We start from the raw sequence: 27,479 nt of genomic DNA on the forward strand, positions 1-27,479 counted from the left end.
AAAATGCGTCATTATAAAAGACGTGTCTGTAAAAGAAAGACACTTTTCGAACAACCTAATACAATTACAATTGCATTCCATTACTGCTTGTTATGATTATCGTACTTCGTAAAGGATTAAATATTGTTCGCCCATTTTGTACATACTTATGTATCACGTTTGAGAAATTACTTTGTCGAAAAACACACTGGAGTAATAATAATGTTACAAGAATGGGGCTTAATAAAACACAAATATAAAAAGTACATTAGCAATTTTTTAATACATACGAATTCATTTATAACGTAAAGGTCTCCACTAAAAAATATTGAATAGTGATTTTATCGCTATTTTCTAAGCTGTATGATTGATTAATAATTCTATATCGTTACCGTTTCCTGACAATACCTATAGAATTATTGTTCTATGACAAGCGATAAAAATATGCTTGTAACGATTCTTGATATTTCATTATCAGATAACTCACAAGGTTACATTTGTCATCCTTTCTTCAGTATCATTATTGCCTTTATTTTTTTATACTAATTTTCTATAAATAACACGTATATATACGCATGTTTTCAGTTCCATACCTATTTTCTTATATTACTTACTTCCGTAGATTAAAATAAATATAGAATTTATCTGAGAATAAAACTTTCGTAAAAGAGACATTCTAAACAATCCATCATTCGTGATATTTTCAATGCATTGACGTTTGGATATTACTTATATATACTAACTTTCATAACTCTGTTATCCAGGAAGGATTATGTCGAAATGCCATTTCAGCTCTTGTCTTAATATGTGTTTGATAACAATATCTAATTCATTTTGTCAAAGTCCCCTCGAACGAATAGACATGTGAAGGAATTGCGAACTAATACTTTATACTTCAGATATAGTTAAAAACAGTTATGTAATACAAACGAAATTTAAATAATCTTAACCAAAATTATTGGTTTATCTTAAAAACAATGATAGATCGGGATTAATCATAAATCTTGTTTGCCTCATCATAAGAAATCACGTTCATTTATGTATAAGAGATAAAACTAATCTCCGTGTAAATTGAATAAAATACACGCATTGTGTTTAAAAATAGTTTTATTAATTTACTCCATTTTTTTCGTGATAATGAAAGATATGTGTCTTTTGTCCGTTAATGTACAATTTTTAAATATTCGTATCCTCCGATAAATAATTCATTGATATGAATTCATTAAATCGCACTAAAAATAAAGCAACTAATCTTTATTATGCAGTTGTGAACAATAAATCTGACACATAAAAGAATTATTTATTCATATCTCTGTATAATTTATATAAAAAAAGGATTTTCTTATTATACATATATATATATATATAATTATATAGTTGGAATAATGAAATTTTTACATACGATAATACCATAATAAATATAAAATACTACTGTTCTTTTATTATACTATTAATTACATTTATATCTCTTGAAAATAATTTATTTATGACGATTAAAATTTTATTAATGCCTCTCCAAAAATCAAATGTTTATTTATGAGTTCGTCCTTTATCATTGATTTAGTTTATCTTTAAATGTTATCTGTTTTTCGACCAAATTCTTTCCTATTGTCGCCTGTCATTTAGATTTGATATTATCTCGCTGATTTATTTTACTGAATTTTATTTAATTGAACTGATTTTATTTCGTTGCAGATTACAGATATGGATTGGATTAATCATTGAGAATATAATTCTTATTGATGTGATATATCTGTGATTGTGATATATGGAAAAATCGGATACGATCATTTAAAAAATAATATGCTATGATTACGTAGGTACATATATACGATGTCACTTTATAGGTGCGGAAAGATCCACCTTCGTAATAATTTTTTTATATCCAATTACGTTTAACAAAGACGAGCACGAGTCTCCGTAGTCGGTCTTTAAATAATTGATTTCCGCTATGTCCCATAAGTACAGACTGCATTTTATCTACGTCAAAATTCTCTATTTCTTTCGTATCGAATGTGAGCACCTTTATCATCCAGCTTACATGGATGAACTCACGTTCGGCATCCTCGGCCAATTTCTCTTGAAATCCTTCCTTGGTATACAGACTCGTATTGCATCCCATTTTACTTAGCGTGTTTATGAAAGTTTCGTAATACCGATCCAACAGATCATCGATTTGCTCCTCCGTCGTTTCGTTCTTTACACTAGAGTAAAGGAAAAACAGCAGATCACGCAGGGGACTTCCGTAAAGGTATATTTGGAAATCGACGAATTTTACGCCATCGATTTTCCCTTTTTCGCTACGATGGAACATCACATTGTTCACCCAGAAATCAGAATGAATAATGGTCGTCCATGGTTCTCGAAGAGTGTCCGTCCAAAGATCTTCCATTTTCAATTGTGTTAAAATTTTCTCACATTTCTCGTAATGAGGATTTGTTTCTGGGTCATTCTTTATTTGATTGAGTACCAATGCAAACATATTATCCGTGTTGTCCTTTGAATGTTGTAAAGGTTTTGCGTACATCTTGAACACCTCGAAAATACCAGGTCTTTTCTCTTTCATAGCTATTCCTAAAGCATGAAATCTAGCCAAAGCCTTGACTGCTTCCTCTGCGTGCTCTAAGTCGTAACCTGTATAAAACCATCAAACAGAATAATTAGAAAATAAAATTTCATTTTATAAGTACAAATATCTTTCGAAATATTAGGTTTAGTAAATCTATAAGGAACTTGCTTAAAGCAAAATTTAATCGCTGTGTGCAAACAAATTTTTACGTGTTATTTATTATAAATAGAGTTTGTATAAAATGATCGAAATGAAAAAAATTTAACGATAAAATATAATTGTAAGGTCATTAAAATTTAAATAAATTTTGCATTCTATATTATATATAAACTTGTAATTCTCATCGTACGAAAAATCATTAAGAATGAGTTCTTAACATAGAAATCAAGGTATTTACGTATTAAGGATTTCTTTAAATTGTCAAGGATATATGAGCATGATTCAGCGAAAATACCAGAGTAAGAAATCTCGACGGTAAATATCAAACGATTATATACATAAATACTTGCGTAAGACACTGAACATAACTTAGTAGAAAGATTAAACATTGTTACTCGTAATTAATAACATATAAATTTATAAATTAATTTTTTAAATTTTATATAAATTTTTATGTTAATTAAATTTTTCAATGAATGTATTAAGTTTTACTTTGTGTAAATATTATTTTCATTTATATTATTTCATTTTTTATTTTTTCGATAAAAATACAATACAGTTTTCTTCTATTAGTTCATAAGATAGGAACTGTTTCAAAGCAATCTATAACTAATAATCTCAAGCGATTTTAAGAGAGACTTGATCTATATATAATATTAAAAATATACATAACATCAAGCCGCTAATATTTCGTGTTAACATTTTTCGTTTTAAGCAAACTTTAAATGAAATTTCATTATCATTTCGTTGTAAAAATGAGTGTCCCACTTTTTTTATCGGAAAAATGATTCAAATAATTAAACCTTTGAACTTAAACGTTAAAAGTACAAAGAGATATGATTAAAAAGATAGCTACATTTTAAAACGAAGTACAATTTTATAAAAAGATAGTATATAGACGTCCATATTTTTGTCATTACCATAAATATAAACATATTTTATTTATTAAATTACTGTATTACAAAAATTGATTTAATATAATTATTTTCTATTTCCTTAATACTTCCAAAATTATATACTAGACTGTAATAATGAAATTAAAATTTAGTCTATTCTTAAAGACGAATGGTAGTTAAGAATTTACTTAACAAATTACACTAAAGTATGTATACATACCTATAGATCGATCGCCTGTGTAGTAACCCTTAATTTTCAAATTCTCCATAAGGATAACAGCATCGTCATCGAACTCTCCATCCGGTTGTAGAGACAGTCTAGATCCATAAAATTTTGGCAAAATCTCGAACACCTCGTTCTTTCTCAATCCACACTCCACTTCCAACTTATTATAAGCTGGTAAAATAGTATCGTACATAAAGATCTCTTTCATAAATGTACGAGAACTATTGAAAACTTCTCTCTGATAATCCGTTGGTGGACACATCTTTGCAATAAGATGAAGATCCTCCTTCTTCCCAGTATTTTTATCCTTCAATTCAGCATCGACGCTAAAAATCGAACTTCCGTAATTTTCTCCAGGAGGTAATAATGATTTGCTGGTATAATCCCCGATGATCATATGATCCCCGATCCTTTGACGCAGAACCGATTCGATATCACGGAGTACAACATTCTTAATTTTAAACGCATCGCTGTTGTCATTCATTATTATAGCAGAGAGAAATACACTAACGAAAGAAAAACGATCTAATAGTAAGTTTTCGATCGATTAGTTACAGTTGGCGAGAGAAGCACCGAAGAACAATTTATAGGTTTTAGATATTGACTGAATTTATAAGATCGACTACTAACAAGATAACAAGATTAATGTCCTTATCAATTACTTCAGTGTGTGACTATTATCAGCAATTTTATCCGATACAAATGTTAACGGTTCTTTCTGGCAAGTCAGTACGATCCCAATAACCAACTTACGTATTGTCCTCAGTTCCACTTATCATGTACTCTTCATGATAATGATCGCTTCTACGCACGATCTCTCCCACTTGTTGCTTACAGTTCGACCTCGATTTTAAGGAGGAAATCAAATCATTCAAAATATATGCCTGTGTTTCCTTTATAAAATTTTTTTATTCGTGTAACATCTTAAAAATTATTTTATTTAAAGTTTATGTTTTCCTTCTACACGTTTAGACACACTTGTTAATTACAAATATTCTTTTAATTATGTCACAGTTCATTTCATAGAATGGAAAGGTAAGTATATGATAAAAATTTTGTGACAAAAAGCATAAGTTTATTTATGAAAAAATATACTGATACAAAAATATGAAACAATAACAATACTATAACTCGTGCTTTATTGAAACAAATGTGTATATATCATATAAAGTTTTCATATCAATTGTTTCGCATAATGTACACGTACACCGTGTAAAGTTCGTCACATCCATCAAAATTCTTTTTATGCGAGACTTTATATATTTTCATATATGTATAACAATATCTTATATTATTTTAAATCGATATTTTTCCATTTTCATCAATCAGTTTCCTGTGGATATTTCATAAATTCTGTAAAAATAACACATTTTACAATTTATCATAACAACAAAACGATTTATAATAATTTTTTAGATAACTCATTATATAATGAAATTATAACATTACAAGTAATATTCTGTAATACAATACCATTAATAAATTATTATTAAACTGTTGAATGCTATTAAACAATTAATAGACATTATTAATGTAGATTAATTATATAAACAACATAAAGAAAAGATGTAATGTTTTTGTAATAAGCAACAAAATAAGGAGTGCAGAATTCTCAATTTGCTCTAATTTAAAAAGAAACAGAAAACAAAAATACAGACGTGTAATCCATATTTATGCAATGTTAAAAAATATAACTACCATTTTAACTGTTTTGTATTGAACGACGAAGGATTGCATCTCCATCTTCTTCAATCAATTTTTGATGTGTAGCACTAAGAGCCTGCATATATCATACAAATTCAAAAGTTATGAATTAAGTTCCAATTAGAATACAAATATCTCTAAAATTTTTGCTTTTCAAATATTTTAAACAAAAGTTTTTAAAATTGTAGAAAATTTATATTTTATACCTTGAAATATTTGACTGTCTTCACACGTAATTCTAGAGTTGCATCCTCATCACAAATAATTATTGTACGGGGATGTTGTTGAAAAGCTGATACAGTCCACATATGATTAATTCCTTCTTCTATTGCTTTGTAAAGAGCAAATGCTTTATGAGATCCTGTGATAAGAATCATTACTTCCTTGGCATCCATCACTGTGCCAACACCAACAGTCAATGCTTGATTAGGAACTTTAGAAATATCATTTCCAAAGAATCTTGCGTTAGCTTCTAACGTATCTTGTGCCAAAGTTTTTACTCTTGTACGTGATGCTAAAGATGAACCTGGTTCGTTGAAAGCTATATGACCATCTGGGCCAATACCTGAAAGACAACATTTTGTTTTGTATCCAAATAATTTTTTATATGAACTTATTTGTTATATTACAAATTACATACCACCAATAAACAATTCAATACCACCAGCTTCTTTAATCTTAGTTTCAAAATCATCACATTCCTTTATAAGATCAGGTGCATTACCATCAAGAATGTGTACATTTTGTGGATCTATATCTATATGTTTAAAGAAATTATTATACATATAGTAATGATAAGATTCTGGATGGTCCCTGGGCAAATCAACATATTCATCCATATTAAAGGTTTTTACATACTTGAAGGAAATTTTTCCTGCTTTATAGTATTCTATAAGTTTTCTGTACATCCCTAAAGGAGTACCACCTAAAGATGATAATCAACCATTGTAAATTTATTGCCCATAATCATTGTTAATGGACATACATACTTTTCTATTTGTAATACATGAAAGATAATAATCTATACAGTAATACATACCTGTTGGAAGACCAAGAACAAAATATTTGTTTTCATTTGGTTGAAAATCATTAATTCTTTTTAAAACATACTTAGCAGACCATTCTGCCACATAATCCACTGTATCACAGATTACTAAACGCATTTTACAATTATGTTGTAATTGAACACTGAAAAAATTATAAAATTGTAGACACAATCAGAAAATATATATCGAAAAAATTTTAATAATTTATAAAAATGAAATATAATTTTTCAATAATATGACTAACATTTCAATTAATTATATAAATATGCACAGTATAGTTTTATCAGTTCTCGATAATATATTTATGCGAGTATATATGCAGAGATATCGTTATGGCAAAGAACTTATCTGAACACACAGAATATTGAGATCACAGAATTTCAGATTCAAGTTTTATATTATCTTTATCTTTACATGAAATATTTCATTTGATTAAAGTAAATTTTATATAAAAATTGTATTCCGGTCTTTTCTCCCTATTAATCTTTATTTTTAAAATCTTGAAGTAAACGCAAATGTATTCAGTAGATATATATTTTATCACTGTCAAAAACTTATTTCGAATACATATTTATTATGTCGTATGTGGTGCGCATGTTTCAAATGCAGGAATGTTGAATGGACTTCGGTAATTTATTTTAAAGGTCAATAACCAATAGTCATTACTCTTTAAAAAACAAATATTAAATCTTTCTAACTAATAAATTTTAATACGTTAGTAATTTTTATAAATTCGAATGCTACAACAACCCTGACATATAATAATTTATACTTGCTGCAAGAAACCAAAAAATGAAAGATGATAGAAGTATACTAACCTGAAGAAAAATTAAGAATTACCTACTCTTACAGTAGTTGGTCAAACATGAAATCAGCTGACATTCGACTGATGCCACTAATGCGAATGGCCTAATCTCGAGCCTTTACTACTTAGCAAAAGATTTAATATATATTGCACTTATAGATGTTGTTAATACTTGAAAATAGATTCTTATACAAAATAAACTAGCTGATAAATCGAAAATAAAATATTTATTATATACCTCTATTACATATATATCTTCTTTCTTCGAAATCTAATAAACGAAATATATATTTCGTCTATTATTTTCTTTTTATTATAATTTTAGAAAGAAAAGTTAATTATATGTAATAGATATGTATCAGAACAAATATAAATTGTATACTTAGTATCAGTTAGTGCTTATACATACATATGTATGTAAGTAAATACTTTAATAGTGTATGTAATTTAATATCAAAGTAGCTCAGAATTTGGCGGGAATGTGATCTTGATGTTTCTATAAATGCTAACTGAGAAATCCACATTTCTTATGTTATGAAAATCTTAATTTTTGTGTACATTGCATAAAATTTGTAACGTTGCAATGCCAGACGTGACAATTAATAACGTTATTGTAAATTTTCCTTTTAAACCATATTCGATACAAGAAGAATATATGGTAAAAGTGATAGAATGTCTTCAAAACAGTAAAAATGGTGTTTTGGAATCTCCAACTGGTATTATTCACTCTTTTTATTATTATATATTAGTTAAGAAATATTAAAACTAATTCATAGAAATGTTGTAGGCACGGGGAAAACACTCAGTCTTCTGTGTTCTTCTTTAAGTTGGTTATTAACAAAGAAAGCTCAATTACAGGCACAATCATTAATAGGTGCAATTGAGAAGCCTGATTTTGGTGGACATTTTTTTAAACAATTGAATAATGGACTTAAAGAAGGAACAGGAGATTCTGAGCCTACTAGTAATTTAGGTTGGGCACCACCAAAAATTATCTATGCATCTAGAACTCATTCCCAACTTTCGCAAGCGATGCAAGAATTAAAAAGAACTTCCTATAAACATGTAAGCACAGCTGTTTTGGGATCTCGAGATCAGCTTTGTATTCATCCAGAAGTTTCCAAAGAAACTAGTAGTTCAAACAAAATATATATGTGTCATTCTAAAATCAAATCTAGGACATGTTTCTATTACAATAATGTTGAAAGCAGGTAAAAAAACTGTAACGTTAATATTTAATAAATTTGATAAATCTTTTTGTTAACAAAAAATATTGATAAAGAAATATATGTTTTAGGAAGGATGATCCTCTTTTTAAACAAGAAGTACTTGATATAGAAGACTTAGTAAAAGCTGGACAAAAATTTAAATGTTGTCCATACTTTTTGTCCAGGGAACTTAAACAGAATGCAGATATTACCTTTATGCCATATAATTACTTATTGGATTCAAAATCACGAAAGACACAAGGTATAGATATCCAAAATAATATTATTCTCTTAGATGAAGCACACAATATTGAGAAAACATGTGAAGAAGCAGCATCATTACAGGTATTAAATTAATTTATATTTAATAGCAATTATTATCAATGTAAGAAAAATTGAATGAAATTAAGTTGGTAAAATATATATAGAAATTATTCTATATAAAATTTCTGTAGATATGTAGTACAGATATTGCAATGTGCATTGATGAAATAACAGCTGTAATGGAAGATATGGCTAGTAATATTGAACAAGAAAATGATTTTTCAATGGAAAATTCAGGAAATATTGTAAAAGATTTTACTGCGGATGACTTATGTATTTTAAAAGCTATGTTTCTGGAATTAGAGAAAGCTATTGATGCTATAGAAATCCTAAAACGCAATGAGGGAGATACATTTCCTGGTGGATACATTTTTGAATTACTAGGAAAGGCACAAGTACATAATTAATATTTTCTAATTTGTATAATTCTCTAAAGTAGATAAAAATAATAAATATATTCAACAGTTAACTCATGGCAGAGAACAACTTGTAATAGAGAAGTTAGAGAAAATTGCTTTTTACTTAACAACTACAAGCACTTCTCCATTTACAAGAAAAGGTCATGCACTTCAGAAATTCAGTGACCTATTAAAAACTGTATTTAGCAGTGGTAATAGTCCACGCTATAGAGAAAAAATCAAACAATGTTATAAAGTGTACATTCAATTAGAAGAACAGAAAAAAACAAAACAAAATGAAGTTTGGGAAACAAGAAAAATACTTAAAAAGAATGAAGGCAAAGTTATCAGTTATTGGTGTTTTAGTCCTGGATTTAGGTAAATCTTTCTTTTATTACTGCATTTAATTTTGAATAGACTGTATTGATGTATTTGTATATTAATTACAATAATCAAGTATGCAACAACTAATGGACCAAGGTGTGCGTTCAATAATATTAACAAGTGGTACATTATCTCCTTTGAAACCTTTCATATCTGAACTTGGAATACCAATTGAACTTCAATTAGAAAATCCGCATATTGTGAAAGGAGATCAAATTTGTGTTGGTGTCCTTAGTCAAGGACCTGATGGTTATTCATTAAATTCTTCTTTTAATACAAGGTATTTTTATTAAATATATTGTATGTAATATATAATCCCTTTCATAATACATCATCTAGAAAACATAATTTGTGTTTTAGAAATGATCCAAAATACATAGCATCTCTTGGGCGAACAGTACTTAACTTTAGTTGTATTATTCCTCATGGTCTATTAGTTTTCTTTCCTTCATACCCAATAATGAAAAAGTGTAAAGAAGAATGGCAAACTACAGGTTTGTGGACCAAAATTGCAGATCGTAAAGTAATTACCTTTAATTAATTTTAATTTCAATAATATTCAAATGATTATAGCTATATATTATAACTAAGATAGTAAAACTTATTTATTTATATTTATCAGCCTATATATGTGGAACCTCAGTACAGAGATGGTTTTATAAATGTTATGAATGAGTATTACGAAAAAATTAAAGATCCCTCTTGCAAAGGTGCTATTTTTATGGCAGTTTGTAGGGGTAAAGTGAGTGAAGGGCTTGATTTTGCTAATGCAAATGGAAGAGCTGTATTAATTACAGGTCTTCCATTTCCACCTTTAAAAGATCCGAGAGTTATATTAAAACAACGGTATTTAGAAGAAATGAAAAAACAAAATAAAGAGGTAATTAGAATTGAGATATTAAACATTCATCAAGTATGTTAATTTTATGCATCTTATTCCTCTTCAGGCTTTGTCTGGTCAACAATGGTACCAGCTTGAAGCATCACGAGCTGTTAACCAAGCCATTGGCCGCATCATACGTCATAAAAATGATTACGGAGCTATAATTCTTTGTGACTGTCGATTTGATAATCCAAGTTTTAAGAAACATTTATCTGCTTGGCTCAGACCTCATATAAAAAATTTTACCTCTTTTGGTATTATTATGAAAGAGCTAAAAGATTTTTTCAGATATGCAGGACACACTGTAAGTTTAACTTTATAAAAGAGGAAACATACTTAAGTATTACTATTTTATAATTATTTTCAGTTTCCACAACCGAACATGCCTGGTGTACAATTTACAAGTAGTTATGTTTCATTACCAGCAATATCAGCATCATTTGATACAACCGTGTCTCGCACCGGAAAAGCTACTTTGAAGCAAAAAATTGAAACCCCTTCAACTGAAGATAACTTCAATATCGATTCTTATACTAAGAAAGATGAGAAAAGTAAACAATTGGTTGAAACACAAAAAAGAAACTTGTTTGAACTTTTGAAAACAGAATCAAAGCCTGTAATTAATTTTAGCAATTGTAAATTAAGAAGTGATTATACCACTTGTGAACTAACAAAAAATAGCAGTGAACCTGCCACAAAAAAAAGAAAAATAAAGATATTACCAATAGAATTTAATGAACATTTATCTGGTGCTTCAACTTCTTCATGTGTAAATAGGGATCATACAGACAATACAACATATTCTCAACAAATATTTGAAGAAACTAATAATGAAGAAACTGATAAAAAAGCTTTAGGCAAAGCATATTTAAAGGAAGTAAGTAATCATCTGCGATTATGACTAATTATGATTAATTATAAATATACATAATGAATAAAAATTTAATTAACAAGAAATTTATATTACAATAACTTTGCATATAATACATTCCTTAGGTAAAACGATCTTTATCAGAAGCTGATTATAAAATATTTGCAAAAATGATACAGGACTATACAAGAACAGGCAATCTGGAAGAATTGTTAAAAATACTTCAAAATCTATTTTCCCCTAATAAGGAATTGCTTCATTTATTTATAGGTATTTTATATATATTAATAAATATATGTGTAGATCAGTTGTGTGATATTATAATCCCTTATTGATCTAACACAATTTCTAGGTTTTAAATATTTTGTAAAGAAGCAACACATTTCTGTATTTGAAAATCATATTACTTTGATCACTAATACACAAACGTAACAGTAAACATAGAAAAGAATTCAAAGATTCATAACGTTTTAATATAAAGAGTTATTATTAAAAACACGTTACAAGTAAGTATTAACGAATTACACATATTTTATAGCTTTACCCATATCTAGATTAATATAGATTCATATTTATTTCCTGAGTCTACATCTTCAAGTTCTCACAACCCCTGGGATACTTGTAACAATCTTATAAATTCAAGATCATGTTGAAGCGAGATCATTTTAGCTTAAGATCATCCTGGTTTTTGTATATTAGTGTAGCCTAAGGTTGTAGTCACAAATCTTGTGTTGTCTGACAATTTTTCATTATTTTAGAAGTAACGTCGTTTTGAACTAACATGATGATTTTTGCAAAACATACTTCAAAATTCTATAGAATGGTTCAACAATATATCTTGAATTTGTTCAACATTTTTTTGGAAAAGTTTTAGAAAATATCTTTGTGCAATAGGATCGTGTAAATAAATATATATTATTATGGTTATAAAGAACTTATATTTCAGCAGTGAATGTTTGTTACTTGATATTCAAAAGCCATTTGTATAATATACAATAAATATAAGTTATAATATAAGTTTTCTAGTAAAAATACGGAAATATGTGTTTTTATAAAAAAAATAAAATGTTGTATGTATATCAGAATCTATATAGCAATTTATGAATTACATTTTATGTAATAAATAAACTTAAAATGATTTTAGTGATTTCAAAAAATGCAATAAAATTTAGTTATGAATTAATTTAATTTTTGCATGTATATACAAATATGTTACATATTTTTTCATTATAGATTTTGAATACAATATTTAAAATAACATTTGGAAATCATGTTGAAGCATCAAATATAAAAAATAAGTTGCAGCTCATCATAATATGCAACTACAAAGTAAAGATTAAGTTACAGTTAACTTGTATGTAAAATAGTGATTGCATATAGTTAAAAACAAATAATTACTATTTGCAATATATGTGAAAATTGTTTTTTTCCTTTTTATAAGTATTTTTCACTCGTACAATTAATTGTGTCATTTATAACTTACATCAATATCAGAACTTTTTCTGTATAACGTTTTTGTTTTTATGTTTTTAATATATATATTCTTTTTGTGTGTGTGTGTGTGTGTGTGTGTGTGTTAGAAAACTTAACGTATGAAAACAAATAAATTGTTACTTTAAGATATATATGTCACTTATTTTTTTAATTAATGTGCTATTTTATGAACACATAAATATGTTTCCCTTACAAAAATTGATTAAAATCTCAATTGCTTTACAAGTCCATGCTATGAATTGCACTCATATCTTTATTACTTTCAGTTTCTTTTTTAATAAGTGCATTAGTAATGATTTCTTGATAATATTCTCCAAATACACTTCGATTATGAGAAATAAGTATCAAAAATTGAGCTACTATAGCTGTTAATTCTTCTTGTAGTGATGAAAGTCCAGGTGGAACTTGTTGTGGTGCCGTAGATTGAGATAATATTATTTTTTGTAAAAATTGCCGAATTCTTAAATCTAAAGAAAGGTATACAAAATAAATAAGATATAAAATAAATTTTATAGGTCCCATACAATACTTACTTATAAGATGCCTTATTTTATGTTCTGGATTGATGAGATCCAATATCTGTCCTTCTAATAATGTTTCTATTTCTGGAGATAAGGAAGCAGCATTGATTTCTTGCAATGTCGTTTTCAGCTCTGTTTTTACTTGTAATACAATATTTGGCATTACAGTTTCCAAATCCCTAATAATAGTTAAGATGAAAAATTTAATTTATGACTACTTGTGTGTGCGTGTGTGTGCGTGTGCGTGCGTGTGTGTGTGTGTGTGTCAGATGTTATTATATACATACTTATTTGAATGTACAGAATCTAACAACACATTAAGATGTTGTTTAATATTCTTCTTAAAATTTGATACACCATGAATTGGTGCACCTACTGTATTATTTACTAGCAATATTACAGATCCTATAATGCTTAATCTGCTGGTCTTATCACGCAATTCCAGTAATCTACTTTGATCAAGCATCAAAGTCTGTAAAACAGATGGCAATAAAATTTGTATTATTATTAACTCAAATAACCGAAGATTGACTATATTATTAACATAAATATACTTCTGCATCTGGACTAAAATCCCATTCTAGAAGATCAAGATACGCTTCAGTTAAAAGACAATGGGTAAGCTGGCGAGCTGCATTAATGTCAGATGAACTGCTCATAACATTTGTTGGATCAAAATGCCTCAACAACCATTTTTCTGTAAATTGTAGACCATTTGTATTAACTTTTAAGAATTCAGCGAACTTGGCTTTCTCGTATTCAATACTTGAAGCAACTATATTTGGTCTCATCATAGTAATGGTAAAATTTGCCAAATCAAGTCGCATTAATTGCAGTACTTCCATTATTCCTTTGAATATTTCAATAACATGCGTTTTTTGACTAAGTTCTCGAATCTTCTCGTCTCTTACTGGCGCACAAACTTTACTCATAATGGATATCACATATTGTGCATAATGATGGAAGTCCAAAACACCGTTTTCTGCTTGCTGTTTAATTAAATCCACATCAAGTACTTCTTTTAAATTTTCTCGAATTTTTGCATGATGTGGTAATACTAGTTCATCTAATGTCTATAAAAAAGAAAAATTATTGAACATATGTAGATACAGAAATCATACATTATTTTATAAAATCCATATAAATATACTACTTCTTTAATTTCCTTTAGTAAAACCAATGCTTGTGTATAATTTGGAGGATCTTCATCTAATTGCTCTGCTAATAAATTCCAAAAAGCTTTATGCATAATTTCTTTTACTTTTCTGTGAATTGTGCCATCATCAGGTTCAAGTTTTTGTAACTGAAAATTTTTATCCACCGCAATTTCATGTGCTAATGCCATATTTTTCATGCCATTTGCAGCATTTATGATTTCTTCGAGAGAAACAAATTTTGGTGGTGATGCTCCTATTAATCCACCTACCACAAAATTTGGTGTTTTTTGCCTGTGTGATACACATTTAATTACAAAAAATATTAATATAAAATCTAAACACGTTTATTGATGAATAAATTAAGAAAATAATCATATTATATTTCAACTAAAAAAATAATAATTTACCCCTTTGCATTTTCTTCTTCTGCCTCAAGATGAGAATCAGATTTACAATCTACAGGTACAGATGTGCTAGCTTCATTGATATTGGATTTTTGTTCTTCATTGTTTTCCATTTTTTGATTCCTATATAATAATATGTATTATTAAAATTTAATTGTGATAACACACATACAAACTCATACCATTTGAAAATACCATTAGTCTATAGCAATAAATAACATAACAAATAATAAAAAACAATGCACATTGTAAAATATAAACAATAAAACAATATTAATTATTTACTGTTAAATATTATACTTAATATTCACCATTTGATTAATATAAAACACACAATAATTATTACGTATAAAATTATAATTAGTGTATTAAAATTAATAAACAGTTACATAAATAACACTACAGATCTCAGATTATACAAAGGTGCACCGATTAAAACAAAATACCAGAAATAAAATCTAACAATGCCATTGAATATCAAAGTTAACAACTAATAAAGAGGCAGCAAAGAGTAATACCCCACATTACTCTAGCACTAACCAAAATTTTATTCCTAACAAAATATGTACCATTTTAGCATATGTTTAACAATATCTAAAAACATGTAAATTTGTTTTGAGCAATATAAATAATAAAAAATTTGTGTTTCATATAATTCAACATATAATTATCATAATAATCTTGTCTTTAGAAATAAAATTGAAAAATAATGTGTCGAATAATATTTCCTTAAATCAGATATATTGTAAAAAAGAAATATTTTATTATTCCACCTCGTAAAATTTAAATTTGCCTCCAAAAATAGTTTTCTTAATAAACAGATATTTTATAATTAGATAATAAATATAGTAATTCATATAATTATCATATATTCTTTACTATGTGATTAAAATGTTTTATAAATATATGAAAAATATACCTATTTGGCATGATTAATTTTTGATTTAACTGTTTTGTTGTAGCATGATCAGCACTGAGAAACAGCTGGCACTTAAATGCAATAGATATTGAAGACAAGGAGGTCAAACTTTGTCTATAAAAAGAACATTCACAAGGTGCATATAAGAACAACCCTCCTTATTTGATTTTAAAAAACTGATATAATATTTCTATTTTTTAATAACCTATCTCAGATTTACACATATATCTGTTACATATTTAATATACGATATTAAAATAATTATTGATTATAATATATTTCATGTTATTTACTAAAATATTTTATACTATGTATATTAAATACAAAACCATTATAAATATTTGTCTGTAAAATAAAAACTAAATAAAATTACTATATGTATACTTACAAAAGTTTTTTATAGATTAACATATTTCTATTCTTTATTTAGAATTTAAAACTTACCATAGTTTCTATATTTTATTTAAAAAATGCACTTTTCGCAAAAGTTCAGTTTATAAATATTTTTGATATCAATTCTAAATATTTTATATCAAAAATAATAATTTATGCATATCGCTCGAAATATTTTTCTGAATGCAATTTTTTTTACTTTCCAATCAAACAACGCATGTATATGCTGATCTGTTTACAAACAAAACTAAATTTGCAATATTGTATACATAAACTTATTTTTTACCATTTATTTATTTAGAAACGAAAGAATACGAAAGTGCCTTTTTCTAGATTTAATTGTATTTGATAATTTGCAATTTAATTGAGAAAACATATTTACACTTTCACTAGAAAGTCGAAATAATATCTAGACTTGATGTTTTACCAAAACATTCCAATGTTTTTACATAATACAATTTACATTTCTATTATAAATTTACCAGCAATTTTATATATAAATTGTCATGTTGAAAAATCAATTTTGTTCCAAACAACTACGAATTGTGTATTTACAATTTTTTAGGTTGATGCTCAACAGTGAACTTAGAATATATAAGACAGTAGCGTCCTCTGCAAATTGTCATTTCTTAGTTTTCGCAAAATTATTTTTATTATTACCATAATTATCTTTTATATTCTTTTATAAATATTTATACTTCTACATACTATTTCAAACAATAAAATGATACATTCAGGAAATAAAGATATGTACATTATTCATACATTTAATACTAAGGACATTAAACACAATAGCATTAAAAAATATATACAGTGTAATTTTACGCTTAATTAAAAATGATACTGTTTATAAATGACAAGACATATTACGTATTACAGAACATATGCACATACATATGTAATAAACTATATGCATGTAATATAAGCCAAGAATTAAAAACCATACTGAGCTAGTCCATAAATTGAAATTTACAAAAAAAAATCAATTACGAAATATACAGATACAGATATATACAAATATACAGATTTACGAAATAAGGAAATATAGAGTTGAATAATTTGGTTTCAGAGAAGTTCATATCTATAGTGAAGTCGCTACAATAATAATGATGATACATCAGATCTTAAGAATTTCAAGGTGCAGACGAACCATTTTCGGAAATAATATGAGTCACTGTTGTCCACCTTGAATCTTACAAAGGTTGTATAGGTACTAATAAATGAATTAGTCAGAATATGTTCTTACACAAAAGTAAGTAAAAACACAATGTATATTTAACGATTATCCTTCGACTTTTTAAACAATTCATATTAACTTGCAATTCATAATACTATATATAGTATGGCTAATGTAATTGTTATTATACATAATTACAATTTCTTATCAAAAATATAATATTATTTCATGTTAAAGAAAACGTTTTTAATTATTTTCTCTATTCATTAATCAGTTTCATTTGTCCAAATTAAACGAACATGTGCAAACTTATGCATAGGTGTTTTAAAATCATCATATATATATATGTATATCATGTATACCTATAATGGTGAAAATATTTGACTTCCCAAGAAATCGGTTGATCACGTACTTGTATATATGTATTTACTACCTAAGTATTTAATTACATACCTCCTTATGACCAATTGATAAGAATATCCCATAACTTGTTAATCGAGAAAATTTTTACAATTTTCAAAATGTCGATTCATCGCGCGGTTTTTACTGGCAGCAGAATCAAGCTTCCCTATTAAATTAGAAGAATCCCTGAGATTCATTTGATATGTTGACACTAAGAACACACTTCATATATAAAATTACTCAAAAAAACAAATTTCTTTCAAATTTTTTACATAAATAAAAACATATGTATTATCAATTTTTAACGTTAGCTTTTCTGTTGATCCTCAAGGAAGGAGAAGGAAAAGATTTAAGGTAATATAATAATAATGATAGTTTAATATAATGATTTATAAGAAAAAAATCACATATTTATGTTATATGTACATGTATATATATTCATATATAGTCATTTTGAAGACAGGTTCAATGAGCTATAACAGTATATATAAATACTTCAAGATCAGCGAAAGTCACAAAGGAGAATTTAAATTCTATTTAAATGTCGCTGGAATGTTGAAAAACAAATGAAGAATTCTAAAGAGTTGAAGATTAACATCACATTATACTTATTACTTACGCAGAAAACTTTGCTTATACGATTTTCGCTGACATATCAGTATTATACTTAGTGACATTCTTAGTGTTATAGATCGTTGAATTTGTCTTCGAAATGGCTATAACTTATAAACAAACAAAATGTAACATTCAATAAAAAGACAAAGTTGGTCTTTTTATCTCGTTAACCTTTTGTAACACACAATAAAACTATTTTTGCTATTCATTGCTCCCTATAAAACTATGTAATTTTTGTAAGAAACATTTTTTTAAATTTTGTGTTACAATGCAAATATATATTTCAGATGATAAAATTAAATGGTAGGTACATATGTACGCTCTGTATGCTTCATTTGTATTAGCATGAAGTTGCGCGATTATCTATGTGGAGTATGCGCGGCTGTCATTCGTTAAATTAAAATTGTAATAAATATTTTAACATATTTACAAATTTTATTCCCGCTGTATAACAAATTTCTCTGGAATTGTTTCAAAATCGATGTATCGTAAACACGACAAGTTGTTTCCTAAAGAAATTTGGTAATGGAGTGTCCTGTGCCATTCAAGTATAAAGGGAAAACTATAGAGCGACTTCCAGTCGTGCGTGTGGATAATAGAACCGGCCACACGCGCTTCCTCCATATTGCGTAAGGCCAAAATTGGCCCGTCAAAAATGTTAAGCTACGGTAGAGTTATAGGACGATTGCCAAAACTTACGAGACATTCATATGCCAATCACTACTGTCGACCTTCAAAATATGTTGGTAAGTACTGATATACTTAATTTTCAAAAACGTGTTTTTTCTTAATTTATATCAAATTTTCTTCTGCTACTGAGCTTATTAGTATTTTCCAATTAGATATTAAGTTAAATCTTTTATTTGACATTTTAATTACAAACATTGACATTAAGATCTTATAATTGTATATACACATTCAAATGATTTTTCAATTCTGTTCAATTTATATCCAGTTTATTTATCTGAAAGTACACCATGCGATATAACCTCAAAGTCAGACAATGTATACATTTTTTCAATATATTTATTTCATATGATGTTATCGATGAAAAAAATCCTTTTATTAAATGAAACCTAGAAGTTGTGTAGAGCATATTATTCAATTACAATTATTTCATAATGCTTATTTTTCTTCCAGTAAAACAATTACTAATTTTATTTATATTTAAACAATTTCTAAATTAATGTTTAATGAGAATTATTCTTAAATTAACTATTATTATATTTTTCTGATTTTAGGAATATTTAGTGTTCATAATTTATGGTATAGTAGCAATACAAATGATAAAGCATTTAAACCTCCAGGGACCACCATAAAACCAGAAGAATGTGTACCTGAAAGTAGTTATTCCAAACAAAAAAGAATTGTCCCTATATGTGAGTCTCATCCTAATGCATCTTGTCCACCATCTTGTTATGAAATTTGCGGAAAACCAGATGATTCGAAGAAACCAAATGACAAGAAGCGTTCATCGCCATATTGGAAAATATTAGCAACTTTATTCATAGCAGGAGTTACAATATATGCGGTATGGTACTAGAGATTTCTTTGTGTATCATGTCTTATTTGTACTCTTGATTATAACAGATTATAATATTATAAATTTTTTGTTTTTTTCTTTCTTTTTAATATTTTCATTGAAACATATTCTGTAGATATCTTCTTCAAATTGGTTTACTATGAAAAAAACAGATTCTCAAAAGGATGTAAGTAAGAGTAAGTTGAATAAGAGCTTGTACTTATAAAATGTTTTTTTAAATGTAGATGTTCATGATTAATTTATGTTTATGTCGCATATTTAGGAAAAAAGAATGGAAGGAGAATTAGAAGATCACTTGAAAAAACTAAATCTCCACCTACTTCTAGTTCATTCCCTTCAGAAATACCTTATCTTTTAATAGGAGGTGGAACAGCTGCATTTTCTGCATTTAGGTCTATTAAATCTAGAGATCCTAGAGCTAAGGTGCTTTGTAATAATTTTGTTTCTTCATTTACTGAACTAGGATCTAATAACATAACCAGTATTTTCCTTAGGTTTTAGTAATAACAGAAGAAGGAGATTTGCCATATATGAGACCTCCGTTATCCAAAGAACTTTGGTATAATAGAGATAGAAAAATAAGTGCGCAATTACTTTTTAAGCAATGGAATGGTGCTCAAAGAAGGTAATAATTGAATGATCATTTATTCAAATAGAAATTTATTATATTTTTATATAGTTAGTAATTTATTATATATTATGTTTACAGCATATTTTATGAACCACCAGAATTTTATTCAGATATTACTAATTTGAGTCAATCTGATAAAGGTGGTGTGGCTGTAGCTACAGGTTGGAAAGTTACAAAAATTGATGTTCCAAACAAAACTGTGATGCTTGATGATGGTTATGAAATAAAGTATGACAAGTGTCTTATTGCAACTGGTAAGTATAATTAATTTATATTTAAAATTTACATACAATTTTCATTATAATATATTTATAGGTGCATCACCTAAAAATCTCCCAGTTTTTGAATCAATGCAAGATGAACTTAAAGATAAAATCGTAACCTTCAGAACAAAAGAAGATTTTCTTGATTTAGAAGATGCTGTGCATAATCCTAAGTATAAAAATACAGTTATAATTGGTGGAGGATTTCTTGGTTCGGAACTTGCCTGCTCATTGGCTCGTAATTGTAGGTTTTTATTACATCTTTTATCATTAATACCATTGTTTAATTAATTATTAACATAAAATAATAACTAATTTTATTATTATTTAGTACCTGATAATAGAAAAGTATATCAAGTATATAAAGAGAAATTTATAATGGATCAAGTATTACCACAATACCTAAGCGAATGGGCAACAAAGAAAGCAATGTTAGAAGGTGTTAATTGTATTGCTAATTCTGAAGTAGAAGATTATTCTTATAAAGGTGGACAATTATCGCTCGTCCTTTCGGATAATCGTGTTGTACGTTTTATTTAAATGTCTACACAAAAATAAAAATAATAATGAAAGTGGTAGTTTGTTGATAAGTGAGTGATTATACTTTTTTTTTTTTCTTTTTTTTGTTTACATGGAAAGATTGATGCCGATCAAGTGATTGTAGCAGTAGGTGTTGAACCAAATACTGATTTGGCAAAAGCTTCACATTTAGAAACAGATCCTGAAATAGGCGGTTTTCTTGTTAATGCGGAATTAGAAGCAAGGAGTAATCTTTGGGTTGCTGGAGATGCAGCTTGCTTTTATGATATTAGACTTGGTAGAAGAAGAGTAGAACATCATGATCATGCTGTAATCTCAGGAAGATTGGCAGGAGAAAATATGACTGGTGCAAGTAAGTTAAGATTTTCTCAATATATGCTATGTTAATTATTAATATAAAAATTAAGGTAAAGTGATAAATGATAAAATCTATATTTCTGTGTTAACTAGGAAAACCATATCTACATCAATCAATGTTTTGGTCCGACTTAGGACCAGAGGTTGGATATGAAGCAATTGGTATTGTGGATTCATCACTGCCAACTGTAGGAGTTTTTGTAAAAGCAACGAAGTCAGATGCTTCGATAACATCTGTTAATAGTTCAAATGAAATCACACAATCTTCAGATACGAAGGTAATGAATAGTATACTAATAATACAATCATAATTAATTTTATTTATATATTATGTATTTTTAAACCACAGAAATTGAATTCAACACAAATACAATCAAGCTTAGAAGAAACAGATAAGTCAAAATGTTCCGATAATTCAAAAATCGCACTGGAAGAACCTAAAAAATATGACGATTTTGGAAAAGGAGTAGTTTTTTATTTACGTGATGATATTGTGGTTGGCATAGTTCTTTGGAACATCTTTAATCGGATGTCTATTGCTAGACAGGTGCGTTCATGAAATGTGTAGAACAGAAGAAAGTTCAGTGTTTATAAAATATATGTTAAAAGATATATTTCTTTTATATATGCATCTGTTACAGGTGCTTGCAAGAGGTACAAAATATGATGATTTAAATGAAGTAGCAAAACTGTTTACTATTCATGATGACTGATTCCACTAATACGAAAACTATATGACTATATCATGTCATTATTGTACATAAGGTTATTTATCTATCAGTTCTAAAACATTTTACAAATAAAACAAAAGTCTACAACTGATATCTTATTCCTGAGTTTATAAAATACGATTTGTATAAATATTGCACATATTACGTACAAAGTATTTTCCATAAAAATAAATGAAAACATTCTTATAGACAATGAGATATGTTTATTAAACTAGTTACAAAATGTGAATTTTACTAGAAAATAAATGCAAATGTTTTGTTAGTTAATCAGAGTTTAATATTATATCATACCAATAATAGTTATGTATATGTAAAACGTTTATACATACATATAAATTTATTTCAAAATAATAGTTTTAAAAGTCGTTTTGTGTTGACATATTTAAAGGTAGTTTTATTATTTAATATATTTATATATTTTTATATAATTATCTTGTTTTATTAATATAATGAATATTCATTAAAAAATGAAATCTTTTGCTATTTTTATATTTTATTCTTGTTAATTAAATCCTTTAACGGAAAATTTTGGTAAAATTTTGTTCCCATATCTTTTGTCTAATGAATCCATAAATTTGATATAATTGTGACATTGATAATCATCCAAAACCTATATAAATAACGTAGATATTATACAATATGTTGGCATTATATTTAATATGTGTTATGATACATACCATATGTTCTGGCCACAGTTTTCCATTCGTTGTGCTTTCCATTATTGAAAATTGACAATGATATAAAAGTGATACACAATAATATATTATATAATCAGGCGAAAACAAAACACAAATTGCGAAAAAATGCATAATTTGGGGCAATGGAAGTATACCCCAAAAACATTGAGATACCATTAAATTACATATTAAAGACCAATCCACTCCAGAAGCATTCTGCATTGAAATATAAATTAATATATAATAATCTGTGATGGAAGGCAAATAAGAATGAAATTTATTTTTCAATATATACCTTAAGTGCAAATTTGATATGTGGAAGTTCATTACTAACAATACTTTCTAATATTTGCATAAATGTATATTGTGTGGCACATTCTTCTTTAATATTTTTATCCACAACTTTCCCCAAATTACACCATAAAAACGGAATTACTGGGAATTGAATTAATTGACTAATAAATGTTTTGCATCTGCAATTATCATATGCTATTATATCATAATATAATATAGGTCAATGATGTGAAATAGTTGTCTTATGTGCATTATCATTGCAATGATGACCAAGTTTTCAACCTGAGACCTACCAATGATGATACATTGACTAGCTAGAGTTACCCCATAATCTTTTCTCAAAAAAGTAGTAGCAATTTCAATATTACTTTGTTCAGAAAGTTTCTGATCTATTTATTAAGATACTACAGCATTTAGAAATTGCTACCAGGGGTATATTCGCGGTCAACTGAGGTATATGTGTATGAAGTACAATAGTAGAAAATAAAACAATTATTTAATAATTATAAAATGTTTGTGTTTTTTATATAAAATTATATTATGCAAAAATTTAATTTCCACTGGTAATTTTGTGTGTACCTGTCAACATCTCCTTTACAAATAATGAATACTGTTGATAAAAACCAATCAAATCCATCAAATTTTGCTGGTCTTTCATATTGTATAAATGCATAACACGCATTTATAAATTCTTGTAATTTTTCTTTCATTTCAACTGTATTTTTCAAAACATCATTTTGTTCTGCATAATACAGAACTAAATCAATTCCGTGTATTTCTTCTGAAAACCAACAATCTATGTTTGATGATATGTTTTCCTTCCACTGAAAGATTTCTCCCCATTCTGAAGTAGGAATTGCTTTCTGCATCTGATCAACTAGTTGAATTAATACTGTATTCTAGTAAATAAAAAATTTATCTTATAAAAATATAACAAGATAAACTTAACAAACTGAACCCAATAAAAGTAGAAAACCTGTATTTACCTTTATTGGATCTTGCGATGCTATATACGCTTCTCTAATTTGTTGGACCCAATTATTATCTAATAATCCAGATCTATTTTCTCTAAGTAAACTTTCTAATTCTGTGCCATATTCAGTTTCTGAGAATGAATTTTCTTTGATTAATTCCAATGGAAGTAACTTTGGTAAATTATATTCTTCTGGTTCTGAAGCTTCTTCATCTTTACTTTTAACAAAATATGTTTTAGATATAATTTTATGTTGTATTAAAGTATAATCATCAATGTATTTTGTATTCAGTTTTTCGCTTATTACTTCTGTATTAAAATTTTGAAATCCTAACAAGATATTCTGGAAAGATTTATATCATAAAAATATAAAAAAGAAGAGATCAAAATATCTTAGTCTTATAGCATGTAGATGTATTACCTGAAAATTCAGTAATTCTAATAGATATAAACAAATATTCAAATTCCAAATTACAATATTTAATGATAGAAGCCCTAAATAGTGATAATTTGATTCAGAATTTATTGCATCATTAAATAATTCTAATAAATTAAGTGGATAATTGTGCTCTTCATTATTGTATGATTCTTTTATATTTGACATAAATGCACAAAAACCTATAAAATAAAAGATAAATAATTTATATAAATAAATTAAAATTAAATTAGTATGATATAGTGAAAAATTTTTATCATTATTCTTACACTTAAAATTAAGAGAAAAAATTTTTAGTATATGTAAAAATTTCTGAATATTTTCATGATCCCATGGGTCATGAAAATAGTGTGGATCTTCTAGTATTTTACATGTTTCTGAGAGTAAGGTAGATAAAACATGGGGTGCAAGATTAGCAATTACATTATACCCCAAATGAAAAAAGGCAGCAGATGATACAAAGTTAACTACTTCAATTGATGTCCATGACATTCTTAAAGGTACAGTAGATCCTTCAATTAGTTCTTGAAATACTGATGATTCTTGAACAAGACTTTTCAATCCATATGGTATAGATACCATTTTAAGTAATAATGTATTAATTGCACTATAAATAAAATTTTACTTTCTTAATACTATATTTAACTAATAAAAATACATGACATATATATTTAAATTACCTATTTATCTGTTGAGCTTTATTTTCATTTTCAAAATAAGATTTATGTAATTTCTTATAAAAATATGATACAGCAGGATAAAATTCTTTTTCTACTTTATACTGTATTATTTCATATGCATCAAATACATTAAATAACTTCTGTATTACTTCAAATAATTTAACAAGATATTCTACATTCATTATGGATAAAGGTTGCCGTAACATATTTGATGCTATTATTATAATAAACATAGCTGGACATTTAGATATGTTACTTTCAAAATTTACTGTATGTTCTTTGCATTCTGAGATAAGAAATGTAGAACCATCTGCTGTGTCTAACATACATAGAATAATATTTAATGTATGTGGCCATATATTAATGTTATTTTCAGAAAAAGATGATAAATGACATAGTGCAATATGATAAAATTCATAATCATATAATATAGTTGGTTGGTCTAAAATAAATTGTAGAGCATAACAAGAAACATCATATACACTGCTTAATGTTTCTATGGATAATTTATTTAAAGCTCTCAGAGAAGCAGTTAAAAATCCAGAAACTGAAAATGGAATGTCAAATGTATTTTCCTTTAGAAGTTCACGGCCTGCTTTATAAACACAGAGTTGGGATACAAAACATAAACAATGAAGATAAGTTACTGTTTCCACTGTACTTCCATTAATAATAACTTCCATTGGATCATCGTAAATAGAAACTGCTATTGAATGAGGAGGCTCTTCCAGTCCTCTTTGTACATAATGCATTATTTGTTGTAATAAATTTGGTGATTTTCCTATAGCAGTTAGAAATATTTTTCTAGTAGCAAGACTAACAATCCATTTTCTACTCCAATCAGCACGTGGTTCTAATACAGAAATAATATTCAGTACATTTAATGTTTTTGTCTGTGTTGCAGTTCCAAATTCATGTGTACTCAAAAATATTATAAATTCTTCTATCAATTGTTCTATAGTTTTATCAGGATTTCTTGCACTTTTTAGCTTTTCTTCGTGATAACGAAGTATTAGATGTATGATACGAAATATTCTTTCATGGAAAAAGAATTTAAAATTAATTCCAGAAATTAATGTAGGTAAAATTTCAAATGTCTTTTGCGAGTGGTATTGAGCATTAAAACCATTCAATAAATTAGTATATACATCATACGATTGTAAACAAGAGAGCAATTTAGCGTGTACCTGTAAACTAGCTTCAAAAATAGATCTACTTTCATCTATAAGACCATCTAATAAAGCTTTTTGAAGCGTATCCCATATGGGATTATTATTTAAATTCGATAGCTCACTTTTCAATAAAATTTCGTAACCAGCTAATCTTACATGAGCAGGTTTATTTTGATTAATTTTATCAAGAATAACGTTATAGCATTCATCGTTATTTAATGGAGAATTCCAATCTTCACTTGTTTGATCACTGATGCAAGAGGAGGATGACTGTGGTCGCGAATCGGAGAGTAGAGTTGATGTAGATCTTGAAGCAGATTGTTCAACGATTGTAGTTCTTATAGAATTCACTAAAATGGACATTTCTTTTGAACGTATAATCTTTTGAGCAATGTTAATATTATCCACATCTTCTCTCAATGATTTTTGTATATTTGCTTCAAATTCTTTTTTCAAGCATCTTTTTATCCACTTTTGAAGATTTGGAGAAATATCACCTTCCATATTTGCAAAATAAATGAATTCTATCTATACAACCATGTTTAGATAATTAGAGTAACTCGACATGTAAATGAAACCTTTATACTAAAATGTTTTGACTGTGTTTCTATAGTAACCACCGAAAGCAAATGAAAATATAGTATACTG

The 27,479-nt window shown here is 27.2% G+C and overlaps 6 protein-coding genes across 19 annotated transcripts; 2 read left to right on the forward strand and 4 right to left on the reverse strand.

Annotated features, from left to right (window-relative positions):
- Positions 1-1,394: 1,394 nt before the first annotated feature.
- On the reverse strand, positions 1,395-4,614 carry LOC139986250 (uncharacterized). The gene is made up of 2 exons (XM_072001448.1): positions 3,824-4,614; positions 1,395-2,613 (listed from the first exon to the last, which is right to left on the reverse strand). The coding sequence occupies exons 1-2, from the start codon at positions 4,311-4,313 to the stop codon at positions 1,859-1,861; spliced, it is 1,245 nt and encodes a 414-aa protein (XP_071857549.1). The 5' UTR covers positions 4,314-4,614; the 3' UTR covers positions 1,395-1,858.
- Positions 4,615-4,882: 268 nt separating this feature from the next.
- Oscillin (glucosamine-6-phosphate isomerase Oscillin) lies at positions 4,883-7,553 on the reverse strand. 4 transcript variants are annotated; one of them, XM_072001556.1, is made up of 6 exons: positions 7,398-7,553; positions 6,573-6,721; positions 6,174-6,458; positions 5,740-6,098; positions 5,528-5,609; positions 4,883-5,182 (listed from the first exon to the last, which is right to left on the reverse strand). In XM_072001556.1, the coding sequence occupies exons 2-5, from the start codon at positions 6,694-6,696 to the stop codon at positions 5,532-5,534; spliced, it is 846 nt and encodes a 281-aa protein (XP_071857657.1). In that variant the 5' UTR covers positions 6,697-6,721; positions 7,398-7,553; the 3' UTR covers positions 4,883-5,182; positions 5,528-5,531. The 4 variants fall into 4 exon arrangements, with proteins under 4 accessions (XP_071857657.1, XP_071857675.1, XP_071857667.1 ...); XM_072001574.1 differs by lacking the exon at positions 7,398-7,553 and adding an exon at positions 7,352-7,375; XM_072001566.1 differs by lacking the exon at positions 7,398-7,553 and adding an exon at positions 6,938-7,160.
- Positions 7,554-7,738: 185 nt separating this feature from the next.
- On the forward strand, positions 7,739-13,660 carry Rtel1 (Regulator of telomere elongation helicase 1). Of its 2 annotated transcripts, XR_011799589.1 has the most exons (13): positions 7,739-8,100; positions 8,172-8,595; positions 8,682-8,937; positions 9,048-9,311; positions 9,382-9,692; positions 9,772-9,978; positions 10,059-10,221; positions 10,321-10,578; positions 10,646-10,885; positions 10,949-11,458; positions 11,578-11,722; positions 11,805-11,958; positions 12,037-13,660. XR_011799589.1 is itself a non-coding variant. In XM_072001287.1 (12 exons), the coding sequence occupies exons 1-12, from the start codon at positions 7,968-7,970 to the stop codon at positions 11,882-11,884; spliced, it is 2,991 nt and encodes a 996-aa protein (XP_071857388.1). In that variant the 5' UTR covers positions 7,739-7,967; the 3' UTR covers positions 11,885-13,660. The 2 variants fall into 2 exon arrangements, 1 of the variants encoding a protein (XP_071857388.1); XM_072001287.1 differs by having other exon boundaries at positions 11,805-13,660.
- On the reverse strand, positions 13,027-18,017 carry LOC139986196 (T-complex protein 11-like protein 1). Of its 10 annotated transcripts, none has more exons than XM_072001360.1 (8): positions 16,823-16,962; positions 15,948-16,061; positions 15,032-15,151; positions 14,621-14,915; positions 14,022-14,540; positions 13,755-13,939; positions 13,480-13,646; positions 13,027-13,413 (listed from the first exon to the last, which is right to left on the reverse strand). In XM_072001360.1, the coding sequence occupies exons 2-8, from the start codon at positions 15,956-15,958 to the stop codon at positions 13,166-13,168; spliced, it is 1,545 nt and encodes a 514-aa protein (XP_071857461.1). In that variant the 5' UTR covers positions 15,959-16,061; positions 16,823-16,962; the 3' UTR covers positions 13,027-13,165. The 10 variants fall into 10 exon arrangements, with proteins under 10 accessions (XP_071857461.1, XP_071857452.1, XP_071857471.1 ...); XM_072001351.1 differs by having other exon boundaries at positions 16,723-16,929; XM_072001370.1 differs by having other exon boundaries at positions 16,768-16,925.
- An 871-nt stretch (positions 18,018-18,888) lies between these two features.
- On the forward strand, positions 18,889-22,861 carry Aif (Apoptosis inducing factor). Its single transcript, XM_072001323.1, has 12 exons — positions 18,889-19,280; positions 19,776-20,065; positions 20,193-20,253; positions 20,340-20,500; positions 20,572-20,702; positions 20,787-20,962; positions 21,024-21,215; positions 21,303-21,496; positions 21,611-21,863; positions 21,962-22,146; positions 22,218-22,415; positions 22,510-22,861. The coding sequence occupies exons 1-12, from the start codon at positions 19,190-19,192 to the stop codon at positions 22,579-22,581; spliced, it is 2,004 nt and encodes a 667-aa protein (XP_071857424.1). The 5' UTR covers positions 18,889-19,189; the 3' UTR covers positions 22,582-22,861.
- On the reverse strand, positions 22,555-27,347 carry LOC139986161 (protein broad-minded). The gene is made up of 8 exons (XM_072001273.1): positions 25,660-27,347; positions 25,249-25,586; positions 24,965-25,161; positions 24,557-24,886; positions 24,150-24,469; positions 23,572-23,749; positions 23,277-23,492; positions 22,555-23,209 (listed from the first exon to the last, which is right to left on the reverse strand). Exons 1-8 carry the CDS (start codon positions 27,333-27,335, stop codon positions 23,102-23,104), a joined length of 3,363 nt encoding a protein of 1,120 aa, XP_071857374.1. The 5' UTR covers positions 27,336-27,347; the 3' UTR covers positions 22,555-23,101.
- Between the last annotated feature and the right edge of the window lie 132 nt (positions 27,348-27,479).

The sequence above is a fragment of the Bombus fervidus genome, chromosome 1 (genome assembly GCF_041682495.2).
Source record: "Bombus fervidus isolate BK054 chromosome 1, iyBomFerv1, whole genome shotgun sequence".
In the NCBI taxonomy this organism is placed as follows: Eukaryota; Metazoa; Arthropoda; class Insecta; order Hymenoptera; family Apidae; genus Bombus; species Bombus fervidus.